Raw genomic sequence first — 13304 nt, forward strand, 5'->3', positions numbered from 1 at the left:
GTGGAGATTTTGCTCCATATCGCCCCCTACAGCTTGTCCTGCGCTATCACCAAAGATACACACTTCCGGAAGTGTGTATCATTTTAGCCAATCAGACATCGCCTTAAATCTCGTATGCCAGATGGTCTCGCGAGATTTGATACATGAACATATCAACACTGAACATGCAGTGGCCTACATACACCTGGCTCTGAACAACAGGTAAGGTTATTTTATTATTATCATTTTAATTCACAGTTTGACTTTATTTATTTGATATTGCTTATTACTTGGTACCCAGTTTCTTGCAACTGCACTTCAACAATTTCCCCATGAAGATTGAGAAACTTTCATTTTATAAAATGAAAGTTTCAGTATAAATACTGATCAGTTGCAAATGTTAGCTAAAGATCGCTAGCCGCTAATGCTAACTAAAGATCGCTAGCAGCTAACGTTAGCTACAGATCATTAGTTAATTTGCATCACTGTCACTACCCGATGTGAGTCGAGTGCAGATGTGAGTTGCGCATGCGTCACTTTGCGACGAGTGCAGAGGTGAGTTGTGCATGCGTCACTTTGCGACAAGTAGCTTACAACATGCTAACGAGAGACTTCTGTAATGTCAATACAGTAAAAATGGACCTACGTAGCGAAGTTCGTTCACTGCTGGCTGCAAGTTAGCAATCAGACACAACAAGGGCTGTCACGTGAATGGCGTTTTGAGCTAAGGTTAGCAATTAAACAATCATAGATGGCTAAAACATTTTTGAAATGACTGCTAGCTACAAGTTAGCAATCAAACACAACAAAGGTTATGGCCAAGGGTAGCGCACGGCAATATTCACCGTTGATAGCGTACTTTAGCCGGCTCTTGTAAAGTAGAAGCTAAAGTAAAGAGTTAAAATTATATACCGTTAGAAAGGTAAGAAGTTACACTTTAGTTTTACACCATTAAATTAACTGAAAACATTAATAGATGATTTATATTCGTGTTTGAACAGATATTTTGATAGTACGTTAGCCAATAAGTGTCCGAACGTGGACAGTGACGGAGAGAGGAGGAGGAGGAGGAAAGGGAGAGAGGAGGAGGAGGAAAGGGAGAGAGGAGGAGGAGGAAAGGGAGAGAGGAGGAGGAGGAAAGGGAGAGAGGAGGAGGAGGAGGAGGAGGACGAGGAAAGGGGGAGAGAGAGAGAGAGAGGAGGAGCTGCTTAATTTCTTTCCCTTGGACACAGACAGCCAGTCTGGGACTTATGTAACACACATATTCAGGGTTTTGGTGCATGTGTAACACAAGCAGTTATATTGTGTACATCAACTGATTTCAATGAGTCATTTTTATAATCAGGGAACACTGCTTCTGTGATTAGTTCTTGATTTAGGCCCCAGCACCTGTATAAATTAACCTGAATGCCAGAATATCACTTGCCTCACAAAATCTCTGTGATACATGAACATTATAATATTTTGTAGAATTATTAGAGTTACTAATATGTTGGAGAGTTATTGTTGGGTATTCAAGTATTGTAATAGTATACAGGGCTCTAGAAATGCGACCAAAATTTGTAAGGGTGTGACTAAGATTTTTCCTAGGTCGCACCGGTGCACCTAACGTCCTCGCATCCGCTGCCTCTCCACCAACGAAGCGATGTCGTTTATATCGATATGGTTTAATGTTGCGTTACATTATCCATTCCTTCTGTAAAGCCGTGCCTGTGTTTGGATCTCTCCTCCGTGCAGCCCCCCCTCATTCACTCACACACGGCCCACCTGCAACATGCAGACAGACACAGCACCGCCGGTCCACACTGCTGACATTTGTCTACAGTTTTAATTGTTATTAATACAGCTGTATATTGTTAAGTATGAGAGGGAAAGCTGTATTATTACCACAGCTGTATATTAAGTATGAGAGGTAAACCTGTATTGGTACCCGTGTTTACGCTGGTAACTCTTTGTTATTGCGGCCGCCACATTAGAAAAACACATTAGAAGTTATTAAAGGAACACGCCAACTTATTGGGCCTTCAGTTTATTCACCGTATCCCCCTGAGTTAGACAAGTCCATACATACTCTTCTCATCTCTGTGCGTGCTCTAACTCTGTCTGACGGGTTAGGGGTTGATGGCTGTGTCTCATGTTACGTTGTTTTTTGTACATGCTGTGACTCTACAAATCACAACATGTAAATAGGAACATGTTGGCGTTATTTTGTCACTTATTCGGAGCAGTAGGCTAGATGGAACTAGTTACCTGCATGATCTGTGCTAGGCTAAGCTACCGGTGGAACCGTCAGACAGCATTACAGCACACACGGACACGAGAAGGGTATGTATGGTATGTAGCCTGCTGGACCTGGGTGAGAGATGTGACCCATGGCCACATTATCATAGTTCATAAAAATATTAGCGCAGTAACGATTTCATAGCCTACAAAAGACATGTGTAACGGCGCTGACCCGCCAAAGCGCATTCAACCCGTGCTGGACCCATTCATAATGAGTCAGCCGTCACTAGATATTGAGGAGGTTGTTTACTCATGTTGAAAACCTTTGTAATTATTTTAAAATGATTTTCACAGAGCCATCATGTTAAAAAGGAGGAAGAGGATACGGCCTGCTGATGACGCAGTGTCGTATATTCTGTCTTCAAGGGACAAGCCTCTGTTCAAAGAAATCTTTATTGATAGTAACAAAGGTACGGGGATGTCCTTTCAGGGGCAGCCTATTACACAAGTGCATTTCTCAGTACTATTCATTTACATACATACAGAATGGTTGAAATGCCTCAATGTTTCTTCTAATCAAATTTATATTTGTGTATATATATGTATGCATATATGTGTCCTCACAGGAAGAGGAGTGTTTGCGAGTCAGCCCATTGAACAGGGAGCTTTTGTCTTGGAGTACAGGGGTGAACTACTATCAAAGGAAGATTGCCAGTCTAGACAATACTCTGATAAACAGAGTACATTCCTGTACGAGTTTCAATGGCAGAAACGTCACTGGTGGTAAGCATGTAAAAACGCATGTTTTGTAGAGATCAGGGAAATTCTAATTAAAGACCTGAAACAAAAGCTTGAATAGTTTATGGATGAATGAAAGCAAGATCAATATTTTAATCACACATGGAAGGTGGATTGCAACAGTGAATTCTAGTGAATCATTTTTGGTTCGTAACTTTTAACTATCACATAAGTCTTGACATTTTAGGCTAATGGAAAGAGCTTTATCTGGATCAGGCATTTCTCCGATCACAGGTCATACAGTTACAGCTGATGTTTTGTGTTTTTAAAAGGCTGTGAAGATGTATACACTTAAAATTTAAATCAAATGAAATTTGATATTTATTATTAATATGGTTAATGTGTAGTTTTTCTTCTGTCTTTTAGTATCGATGCATCCAGAGAGGATGGATCCCTTGGAAGATTAGTAAATGACAACCACAAATCTCCAAACTGCATCATGAAAAAAATCATAGTCAACGACAGGCCACATTTGTGCTTATTTGCTGTTAAGAATATTGAAGCGGGAACAGAAATTGATTACAACTATGGTGATTCACAATGGCCGTGGCGTAAAAAGGTGAGATGGTTAGATTTATACTGATACATACAATTTGAGGATTTAAAGTGTGTGTAAATGTCCTGAATGGTACATGTACTTTTGTATTCCTTCAATATTTATATTAATCTGATTGTCTGTGTAACTGGATATCGATGTGATTGCTCGATCTATATGATTTGATCAATATTAGTTCTTATTTTTTATATAAATTCCAGGTGACAAGCCACCAGACAGAGACGCTCCCTGTTGATCAAACATCCCATGAGGATTCAGACATCGATGCTGCTACCACACAGGTAATGGAGTAATGTACACACAAAGTATTTGTTGAATTCCACACTATGTAATTCTATTATCAACAAAGGGATTTTGTTCATATTTCTTTCCTGATACAGCTTTTCTGTCTGAGTTACTTACTGAGTGATGTAGTAGACTTCTGATTGAGGGAACAATGTTAATCTGAACTAACAATTTTCTAGTCAACTTTCATGTGACCAGTTAACCTGACACACACACACACATATATGTTTCTAGTGGTATACTTATGGGGTCCAGTTGAGCTCACACATATATGTTTCTAGTGGTATACTTATGGGGTCCAGTTGAGCTCACACACACACATATGTTTCTAGTTGTATACTTATGGGGTCCAGTTGAGCTCACACATATATGTTTCTAGTTGTATACTTATGGGGTCCAGTTGAGCTCACACACATGTATACGTTTCTAGTCTTATCTTGGTGGGGTCCTCCCGTATGTATATCACTCTTAAGTGATTTTACATCATTTCAGCATCTTTCAATATTTAAACTCAAGTTGTTACAGGTAACATTTTTCATACACACTACCTTTTCTAACTTGTGAATCTCTCCACATACATGATTACTGTCAGTTCTTAATGTGTTCTTGTTTTTTTATATAAATTCCAGATGACAAGCCACCAGACAGAGACGCTCCCTGTTGATCAAACATCCCATGAGGATTCAGACATTGATGCTGCTACCACACAGGTAATGGAGTAATGTACACACAAACTATTTGTTGAATTCCACACTATGTAATTCTATTATCAACAAAGGGATTTTGTTCATATTTCTTTCCTGATACAGCTTTTCTGTCTGAGTTACTTACTGAGTGATGTAGTAGACTTCTGATTGAGGGAACAATGTTAATCTGAACTAACAATTTTCTAGTCAACTTTCATGTGACCAGTTAACCTGACACGCACACACATATATGTTTCTAGTGGTATACTTATGGGGTCCAGTTGAGCTCACACACATGTATATGTTTCTAGTCTTATCCTGGTGGGGTCCTCCCGTATGTATATCACTCTTAAGTGATTTTACATCATTTCAACACCTTTCAATATTCAAACCCAAGTTATTACAGGTATAATTTTACACTTCCTGAGCTGTTACATGTTCATAAAGGGCAGTTGGAATGTGATCCACTGCACCCCATATGTTATTATGAGATTTGTTGAGACCTCTAGAAAAGCCCATTGACTTACCTTTAAGCTATATTGGCGCTTTTCCATTACATGGTACCTGCTCGCCTCGACTCTACTCGCCTTTTTTGGTTTTCCATTACGAAAAAAAGTACCTGGTACCTGCTAACAGGTACTTTTTTTAGTACCTCCTCAGTCGAGGTTCCAAGCGAGCTGAGGCGACCCGAAAAGGTGACGTGAAAGTGACAGACGGGGGTGTCCTGAACAAACCCGCTATTTTTAAATAGTTCAGCCAGCTGTGTTTTGTTTTTTTGCTGCCTCCATCTTCTTTAGAAACTAAATGTGTCTTCTGGCAACAACACACCTTCGACGTTCTGTGTGTGTGTCGTGTTAGGTCATGGCAGTTTACTGCGGTGCCGCTTGTTTCAGTTCTGCGGAGGCTCCAGGCAGAGCTTTCACCGTATCCTAAGTACACACACACACATGCTGGCTCGATGCACACACCAGCTGACAAATGTATACATCAGGCCACATATTACATAGGCTACCGCGAAAGCTCTGCGTGGAGCCTCCACAGAACTGTAAAACAAGCTCAAGTGGCCTGATGTTTATACTTGTGCGCTGGTGTGTGCGTCGAGCCGGCAAGACGACCAGCCACGCTGAGGCGGTACTAAAATCTGCAATGGAAAACGGACGCACAGTGGGTCGAGGCGAGTAGAGTCGAGTAGAGTCGAGGCGAGTCGAGCAGGTACCATGTAATGGAAAAACGCCATATGCTGTTTCAGAAACATTTTTCTTACTAGATATCCTGTGTAACTTGTGAATCTCTCCACATACATGATTACTATCAGTTCTTAATGTGTTCTTGTTTTTTATATAAATTCCAGGTGACAAGCCACCAGACAGAGACGCTCCCTGTTGATCAAACATCCCATGAGGATTCAGACATCGATGCTGCTACCACACAGGTAATGGAGTAATGTACACACAAACTATTTGTTGAATTCCACACTATGTAATTCTATTATCAACAAAGGGATTTTGTTCATATTTCTTTCCTGATACAGCTTTTCTGTCTGAGTTACTTACTGAGTGATGTAGTAGACTTCTGATTGAGGGAACGATGTTAATCTGAACTAACAATTTTCTAGTCAACTTTCATGTGACCAGTTAACCTGACACGCACACACACACACACACACACACACATATATATGTTTCTAGTGGTATACTTATGGGGTCCAGTTGAGCTCACACACACACATATGTTTCTAGTGGTATACTTATGGGGTCCAGTTGAGCTCACACACATGTATACGTTTCTAGTCTTATCTTGGTGGGGTCCTCCCGTATGTATATCACTCTTAAGTGATTTTACATCATTTCAGCATCTTTCAATATTCAAACCCAAGTTGTTACAGGTAACATTTTTCATACAAGCTACCTTTTCTAACTTGTGAATCTCTCCACATACATGATTACTGTCAGTTCTTAATGTGTTCCTGTTTTTTATATAAATTCCAGGTGACAAGCCACCAGACAGAGACGCTCCCTGTTGATCAAACATCCCATGAGGATTCAGACATCGATGCTGCTACCACACAGGTAATGGAGTAATGTACACACTGTTGCACAAACTATTTGTTGAATTCCACACTATGTAATTCTATTATCAACAAAGGGATTTTGTTCATATTTCTTTCCTGATACAGCTTTTCTGTCTGAGTTACTTACTGAGTGATGTAGTAGACTTCTGATTGAGGGAACAATGTTAATCTGAACTAACAATTTTCTAGTCAACTTTCATGTGACCAGTTAACCTGACACGCACACACACATATATGTTTCTAGTGGTATACTTATGGGGTCCAGTTGAGCTCACACATATGTTTCTAGTTGTATACTTATGGGGTCCAGTTGAGCTCACACACATGTATACGTTTCTAGTCTTATCTTGGTGGGGTCCTCCCGTATGTATATCACTCTTAAGTGATTTTACATTATTTCAGCATCTTTCAATATTTAAACTCAAGTTGTTACAGGTAACATTTTTCATACACGCTACCTTTTCTAACTTGTGAATCTCTCCACATACATGATTACTATCAGTTCTTAATGTGTTCTTGTTTTTTATATAAATTCCAGATGACAAGCCACCAGACAGAGACGCTCCCTGTTGATCAAACATCCCATGAGGATTCAGACATCGATGCTGCTACCACACAGGTAATGGAGTAATGTACACACAAACTATTTGTTGAATTCCACACTATGTAATTCTATTATCAACAAAGGGATTTTGTTCATATTTCTTTCCTAATACAGCTTTTCTGTCTGAGTTACTTACTGAGTGATGTAGTAGACTTCTGATTGAGGGAACGATGTTAATCTGAACTAACAATTTTCTAGTCAACTTTCATGTGACCAGTTAACCTGACACACACACACACACACATATATGTTTCTAGCCTTATACTTATGTGTCCAGTTGAGCTCTCACACACACGTTTTAAGTCTTATAGTTATAGGGCCCTATTTTAACGATCTGAAACGCAAGTAGCTTTGTGGGCGGATCTCGGGCGCTGTTGCTATTATACCGGCGGGATAAATTACTCTTGCGCCCGACGCATATCTAAAATGGGTTGGTCTGAAGTAGCTACATTACTCATAGGTATGGTTTGGGCGTAACGTGCAATAAACCAATCAGAGCATCATCTCACATTCCCTTTAAAAGCAGGCGCACTTGTTCCATGGCGGATTGCTATTATGATGACGGATTTGCCAGGCGCACGCCAGGAGCGGTTCACAGCCAACGAGGCCGACGTTCTCGTCATGGCTGAAGCAGGAGCTGTCCGGGATGTGGCAAAGTATTAATGGTGGCGATGTTGCTGCGGCCTCTCGGGCGCATCTCCTCAAGTCTGGAGAGGATTGCTGCAGCCATGGAGTGTGGGCCTCCAAACACACCACCTGCTCCTGTTGTGCCCCTTCCTCCCCCCACTCCATCTCCGTCCATCCGCTCCACCAGGAGCACATCGCGTATTGGCACTCCCAGCCCCTCAAGTGTCCAATCCCGCCGTAGTTCAACATCACATCTCCTTAAGTCCTGTAATATTTCCTCATTTATGTCATCAACACATCCATGATTCATGGAAATGTTGTGGAAAACACAGCAAGCCACAAAGAATGCTGCGACTTTTTGAGGACTGTACTGTAAAGTTCCTCCTGACCTATCCAAACACCTGAAGCGCATTTTCAGTAATATTTTTCCTTGTATTTATGTATGGTTTGCAAAAATGGGAACTGCTGCGTCCGTGTAGATGAGAGAAGCAAAGTGTATGCTGACTTTAGACTAGCGCCACTGACTTTAGACCAGGTTTTTCCTGGTCTGTGGTGGAATTGTTTTCTGAAACTGCAAAATAGCACCAGGGAACGTTTGCGCCTGAACACGCCTCCTCTTTTCGCTGAACCGCCCCCGGGAGCGCAAATTCATTCCCTAATTTACCGACGTGCATCTGTGGAGGCAAAAGTCCACTGTGCGTCGGGTGCAAAATAGGAATGATGCATGCATCGGTGTACAAAGTCAATTGCGCTGGGTGGAAGATAGGGCCCATAGGGTCCAGTTGTGCTCTTACACACAAACACGTTTCCAATCTTATCCTGGTGGGATCCGCAATTATTAATATCACGTCATCATTTCAACACCTTTCAATATTTAAACTCAAGTTGTTTCAAGTTATTACAGGTAATTTTACACTTCCTGAGCTGTTACATGTTCATAAAGGGCACTTTTGAAGTGATCCACTGCACCCCATATGTTATTATGAGACACGTTGAGACCTTTAGAAAAGCCCATGGACTTACCTTTTAAGCTATATGCTGTTCCAGAAACATTTTTCATACCAGCTAACTTTTGTAACTTGTGAGTATCTCCATATACATGTTTACCATCAGTTCTTAATGCGTAATGATTATTTTGTTATATTTAGGTGTGTACTGTCAAAGGTGTTTCCCTTGTGGATTATCTGTTAACTGATGAAACAGATGAGGATTGTATCGAAGACCAACCTCTGACTCCACACTGTGATGACATTTTTGGAAAGCAGAGTAGGAGTGAAAACATTCTGGTATGCCTCAGATACTTTGAAAAATCAAAAATCTTTCCCTTGTGATTGATTCAATAGAATGTGAACAAAATTGGATAACCATACCTTGACATAACACCCTTTTTACAGATGGATAGAGTATCCGATTTTTCTGAGCCTCTGTATGATTCAAATGAGACTAAAGTGGAGGAAACCGATGAAGAGGATTCTATAATAGGCCATTCCAGTGTGCAAGCAGATGGGGAACTTGTTCCAAAGCTGAGAAGGACGAAAAGCATTCTGGTATGCCTCTACAAATGTTGTGCTGCACAATATTACTGAAGCGCCTGCACAGTTATTCCATGGGACGGTGCATAGGCTCTGCCGCCTGCTCGTACTTCAACACCGCTCACTTGCGCTCTAACTTCGGATAAACTTTTTTCCCTAAACATCTCCAAGGAGCCAGGGACTTTTGCTTTGTGATTCTTTCTCAAGGGATTGTCAGATTCCGTTTTGAAATGCTTTTTATTTTTTTTGGAGTTGAATTGAAACTTCCCCTGATCTGTAGGAATCATTCTCTCCATTCAAGAGGATTGCGTTTGCATTAAAACCCCAGAAGCAACTATTTCCACAGTTATTCAGTGTCCCAAAAGTAGGCTACTCCAGAAGTCTTTTTGTTTTATCCTGCGCAGCTCCTCTCTCTGGGTCTGATGTCACGTCATGTCACATTGTCAACATGATACATAAAGCAGGACATAGTGGGTCATATGTCTAATGCTTTTTGAAAACTAAAGGCTTTCTTCTTCATAAAACGTGTCGGACATCATCACATTTTTGTATACATTTTTATTAATTTACTTAGTAAGCTACAGGACAGCGTCTTTCAAAACATGACCTGCGCGAAAGAGAAAAAAATGAATGCGTTATTGTACCTAGCACTTATGAAAATGCACTTCTGAATGCGTCTCTGTCCCCAGCACATTTCAAACCAAACTGACGCCCATGTATATTTCTCAGTGACTGGGAAAAGTCCTTTTGCGATCTCTGAAACAAGTCAGTACTGCAATGAATGACTTAGATGATCAATCCAATTGTGTTTCAGTTCAGATTAAGATATAAAGTTCTCAAACCTATAACATGTTCTTCTTTGCCTACGTAGGTAAACAAACTGCTGCCAAACGAAGCTGGACACCAGAGGAATGTGCATGCATGTGAATGCATCATGATGAGCCAAGTTCCAAGGAAAACAGACTGTCAGCGCTGCATTACTGCCGAACCTCAAGCCCTTGCAAATAGAGACTGGAAAGCAGTTAAATTCTTCATCAAAAATCGAATTACTGCCCTGAGGAGAAGAAAACTATAGTGACAGCACTTCACTAAACGTGTAGAAACATTAGGCTGGAGGGAGAACCCCTAAAAGTGTTTGTGCTCTTTCTCTAGTAATTAGGGGTCCAAGCCCGAAGTGGCATGGGAACCGCATTTGCAAGGCAGTTTTAGTAGTTTTTGTTCTCCTTGTATTCTTGTGTTGTCCTGTTAGTTATTTTTTGTCTTCAATATAAAAAGCTGATCCAGACCAATCCATAATATTAACTTTTGAAGAAAAAGTTTATATAAATGTTTTTTTTCCACTTTAAATTTAAGTTTAAATGGACGGATAGTTCTTTATACTTTTTATTCTTATACTAACAACTTTTTTTTTTTTTTTTTTTTTTACCAAGGAAATCATTTTTGGATTGTAATGAGATCATGACAAGTTGTGAGCATGCTTTTTTTTAATTATTATTTTTACTTATCCCTCTTTCTACTTACTTACTTGACTTATACTTGATTTTCATATACATGTGAGAAGTAAATGTAGTGACTCAAATACATGTTAAAAAATACATGCTCATTGAAGACAAAGCATTTTGTAGTTTTTTTATGCAAGGTTTTATGTAAAATATTACTGATAGTTACCCCTAGAAACAACAATGTTAATTTAAAATGGCATTTGGGGCTGATTTGGAAGAGTCTCCATAGTTTTGGAAATGTTGAGTAGGAGCTCATTTTTTGAATATCATGTTAATGCGCTGTCTACCTAAAGATGATCCTTGTCAAGATGAGGCCAAACATGGTAGTGACTGAGCTAACCAGGGATTTTAATTGGTTGGTCCTGTAGATTCTTTGGTAATCAAGGACAAACCAGAGAAACCATTAAAGTCTCCAGATAGTAACATTGGTCCCTGCTAATGTATAAAAACAAGGAATATGTGTGAGTGGAGCTCAAGTCCTGAATGCTAGAAACGAGCCCCACAAGTGGCGAAAAAAACTAGCATGGAGAAAAAAGTTTTGAATTCTGTTAAATTGAAGTGGTATTTGTGATTAGGAACTGCTCTTTTTATTGCCTGATTTTTTACAAAGGTGTAGAACCACTGTAAAGGGTGGACCCCACAATTGGGTAAAAAATATGTGGACCTCTCAAAGGAGGAAAACGAGTATGTGTGTGGTGTGTGTGTGTGTGTGTGTGTGGTGTGTGTGTGAGGCTGCAGGTGTGCTGTAAATGTGTGTGTGGGACATTCTTTCCTGGTGCTGGAGCAGAACAAACATGGATTAGAGCCACACCATCATGCAGGTACCAACAAACTCCCTGTTCATCCACACACACACACACACACACACACACACACACATACACACGCACACACACCACTTGTGAGTTGTTTTTAATTTACAATGTCTTTTAAGTTCATTTTGAATGATGTATTGTATTTTTATTTAATTTTCAAACAGACATATAGTAAGCCTTGGGTTTCCCCATACACACTCTCTGTTATCCGTTCGAGCCCTGCCATTGGTTCTGAGGTCACGTGAGGCTTTCTAGAAACAGGATGTTATGATCAGCTCTGCTCCCGGCTTTTTCTCATTCATTCTGCCGCCTGTTGACTGCACTGTGGGAGAAGTAACCTTTCTGTAAGATTGTAAGTGATTCTGAGCTTGAAAAAGGCATTTTTAAATGCCGAAACGCGTCGCTCATTCAAAATAAATTTTCTTACATTTTGACCATCACGTCTCTCTTTTTGAGATAGTTTTAAGTTAACTTTTTTTATATTTTGAGTTTTTTTCCGACGGCCTTCGGCTCGACGGGGAGATGGCGGGCCAAAACTGGACTGAGGACGGCTGGCAATACGTGAGTCATAAACGGGGAAGAAATAAAAATAGATATTACAACCCCCAGAACAGACAGACTTCCACGTATTCCGACCAGTGGGAACCTTCCGACCGCTCCTCCTACGCCCAGGCCGTTCGGAGCAACCAACGCAGCAACTCCCGCCAGTTTCGGAACAACGGCGGGCGCTCAAACTACAAGTCTGATGGAGGTAAGAACCAGGCCGAACATCAGACCTACAACAACAACACTTACCAGAGAAGGGGCCGGAACAACGGAGGTCAGCAGAACCGCCGAACACAAAATTATGCTCCGCGCGGAGGGACCGCTCAACGGGGCTGGCAGCGACCCCAGCAGCAGCAGCAGCGCAGCGGCCAGAGGGCACAACAACGCCGGGGCTGGCCGAACACGCACCAGCGTGCTGGGAGGTTTGTCCAATCCTATGGAACAGATCAGCAAAAACAGCAAGATAATGACCCAGACTTTTTAACCAGAACCAGGGTTATACATAGGATTATTAGGTCAGCGCATCACTTTAATAATGTGACAGCCTCAGATACCCCACCTGCCATAGCCAGACTGACACAGAACCTCATTGACTCGATTAAGCCAGCAGATTCAAACCCTAAAACAGAAAGTTATATTATGGGTAATGCAAAAATCTGGGAACACGACACCTTGGCAACCCTGGAGGACCATTATAGGGACAATATGGATAACAACCTCCAGATCCTAAAGCAGCTGAAGGCAGGCAACTGGCAAAAGAACTTTGAAATAGCAGCTGCTTGGTCCCGCAGTCACTATGGCAGGAAGATGTCACAGGAACTTTTAGATGCAGTTTATGATAGGGTGGAGGCCGTTATCCAAACTAGCCTTAATGTGACATCACAGGAAGCCCAACAGACCCAGACTGTACCGGTGACGGAGGTAAGAGAACAGCCTTTGGCCCCACAGGAGACGGATGGACCAGCTGCTCCACAGGACCCAGAACCTCCAGACCCTCCTCCTCCTCTTCCTCCTCGCCCACAGACACGCCCCTCTCCAGCCCAGGCTACAGCCAGGCCAAATGGTCAGCCTGTGAGAAGG

At 41.3% G+C, this 13304-nt stretch overlaps 1 protein-coding gene across 2 annotated transcripts in view; it reads left to right on the forward strand.

The window, feature by feature from the left end:
• LOC116064526 overlaps window positions 1–10587 on the forward strand; it is a 10618-nt gene extending 31 nt beyond the window's left edge. The window contains exons 1-12 of one of the 2 annotated variants that reach the window (XM_035999997.1): window positions 1–201; window positions 2557–2672; window positions 2829–2985; window positions 3367–3559; window positions 3757–3837; window positions 4471–4551; window positions 5879–5959; window positions 6516–6596; window positions 7137–7217; window positions 8978–9115; window positions 9224–9376; window positions 10233–10587. The exon at window positions 1–201 is cut by the window's left edge and continues 31 nt beyond it. In XM_035999997.1, the coding sequence (XP_035855890.1) occupies window positions 122–201; window positions 2557–2672; window positions 2829–2985; window positions 3367–3559; window positions 3757–3837; window positions 4471–4551; window positions 5879–5959; window positions 6516–6596; window positions 7137–7217; window positions 8978–9115; window positions 9224–9376; window positions 10233–10436 (1446 nt within the window). In that variant the 5' untranslated portion in view covers window positions 1–121 and the 3' untranslated portion in view covers window positions 10437–10587. The remainder of the gene's footprint in view (window positions 202–2556; window positions 2673–2828; window positions 2986–3366; window positions 3560–3756; window positions 3838–4470; window positions 4552–5878; window positions 5960–6515; window positions 6597–7136; window positions 7218–8977; window positions 9116–9223; window positions 9377–10232) is intronic. The other variant, XM_035999998.1, reaches the window with a different exon arrangement.
• Window positions 10588–13304: the final 2717 nt, after the last annotated feature.

Source organism: Sander lucioperca, chromosome 4, assembly GCF_008315115.2.
Source record: "Sander lucioperca isolate FBNREF2018 chromosome 4, SLUC_FBN_1.2, whole genome shotgun sequence".
NCBI lineage: Eukaryota > Metazoa > Chordata > Actinopteri > Perciformes > Percidae > Sander > Sander lucioperca.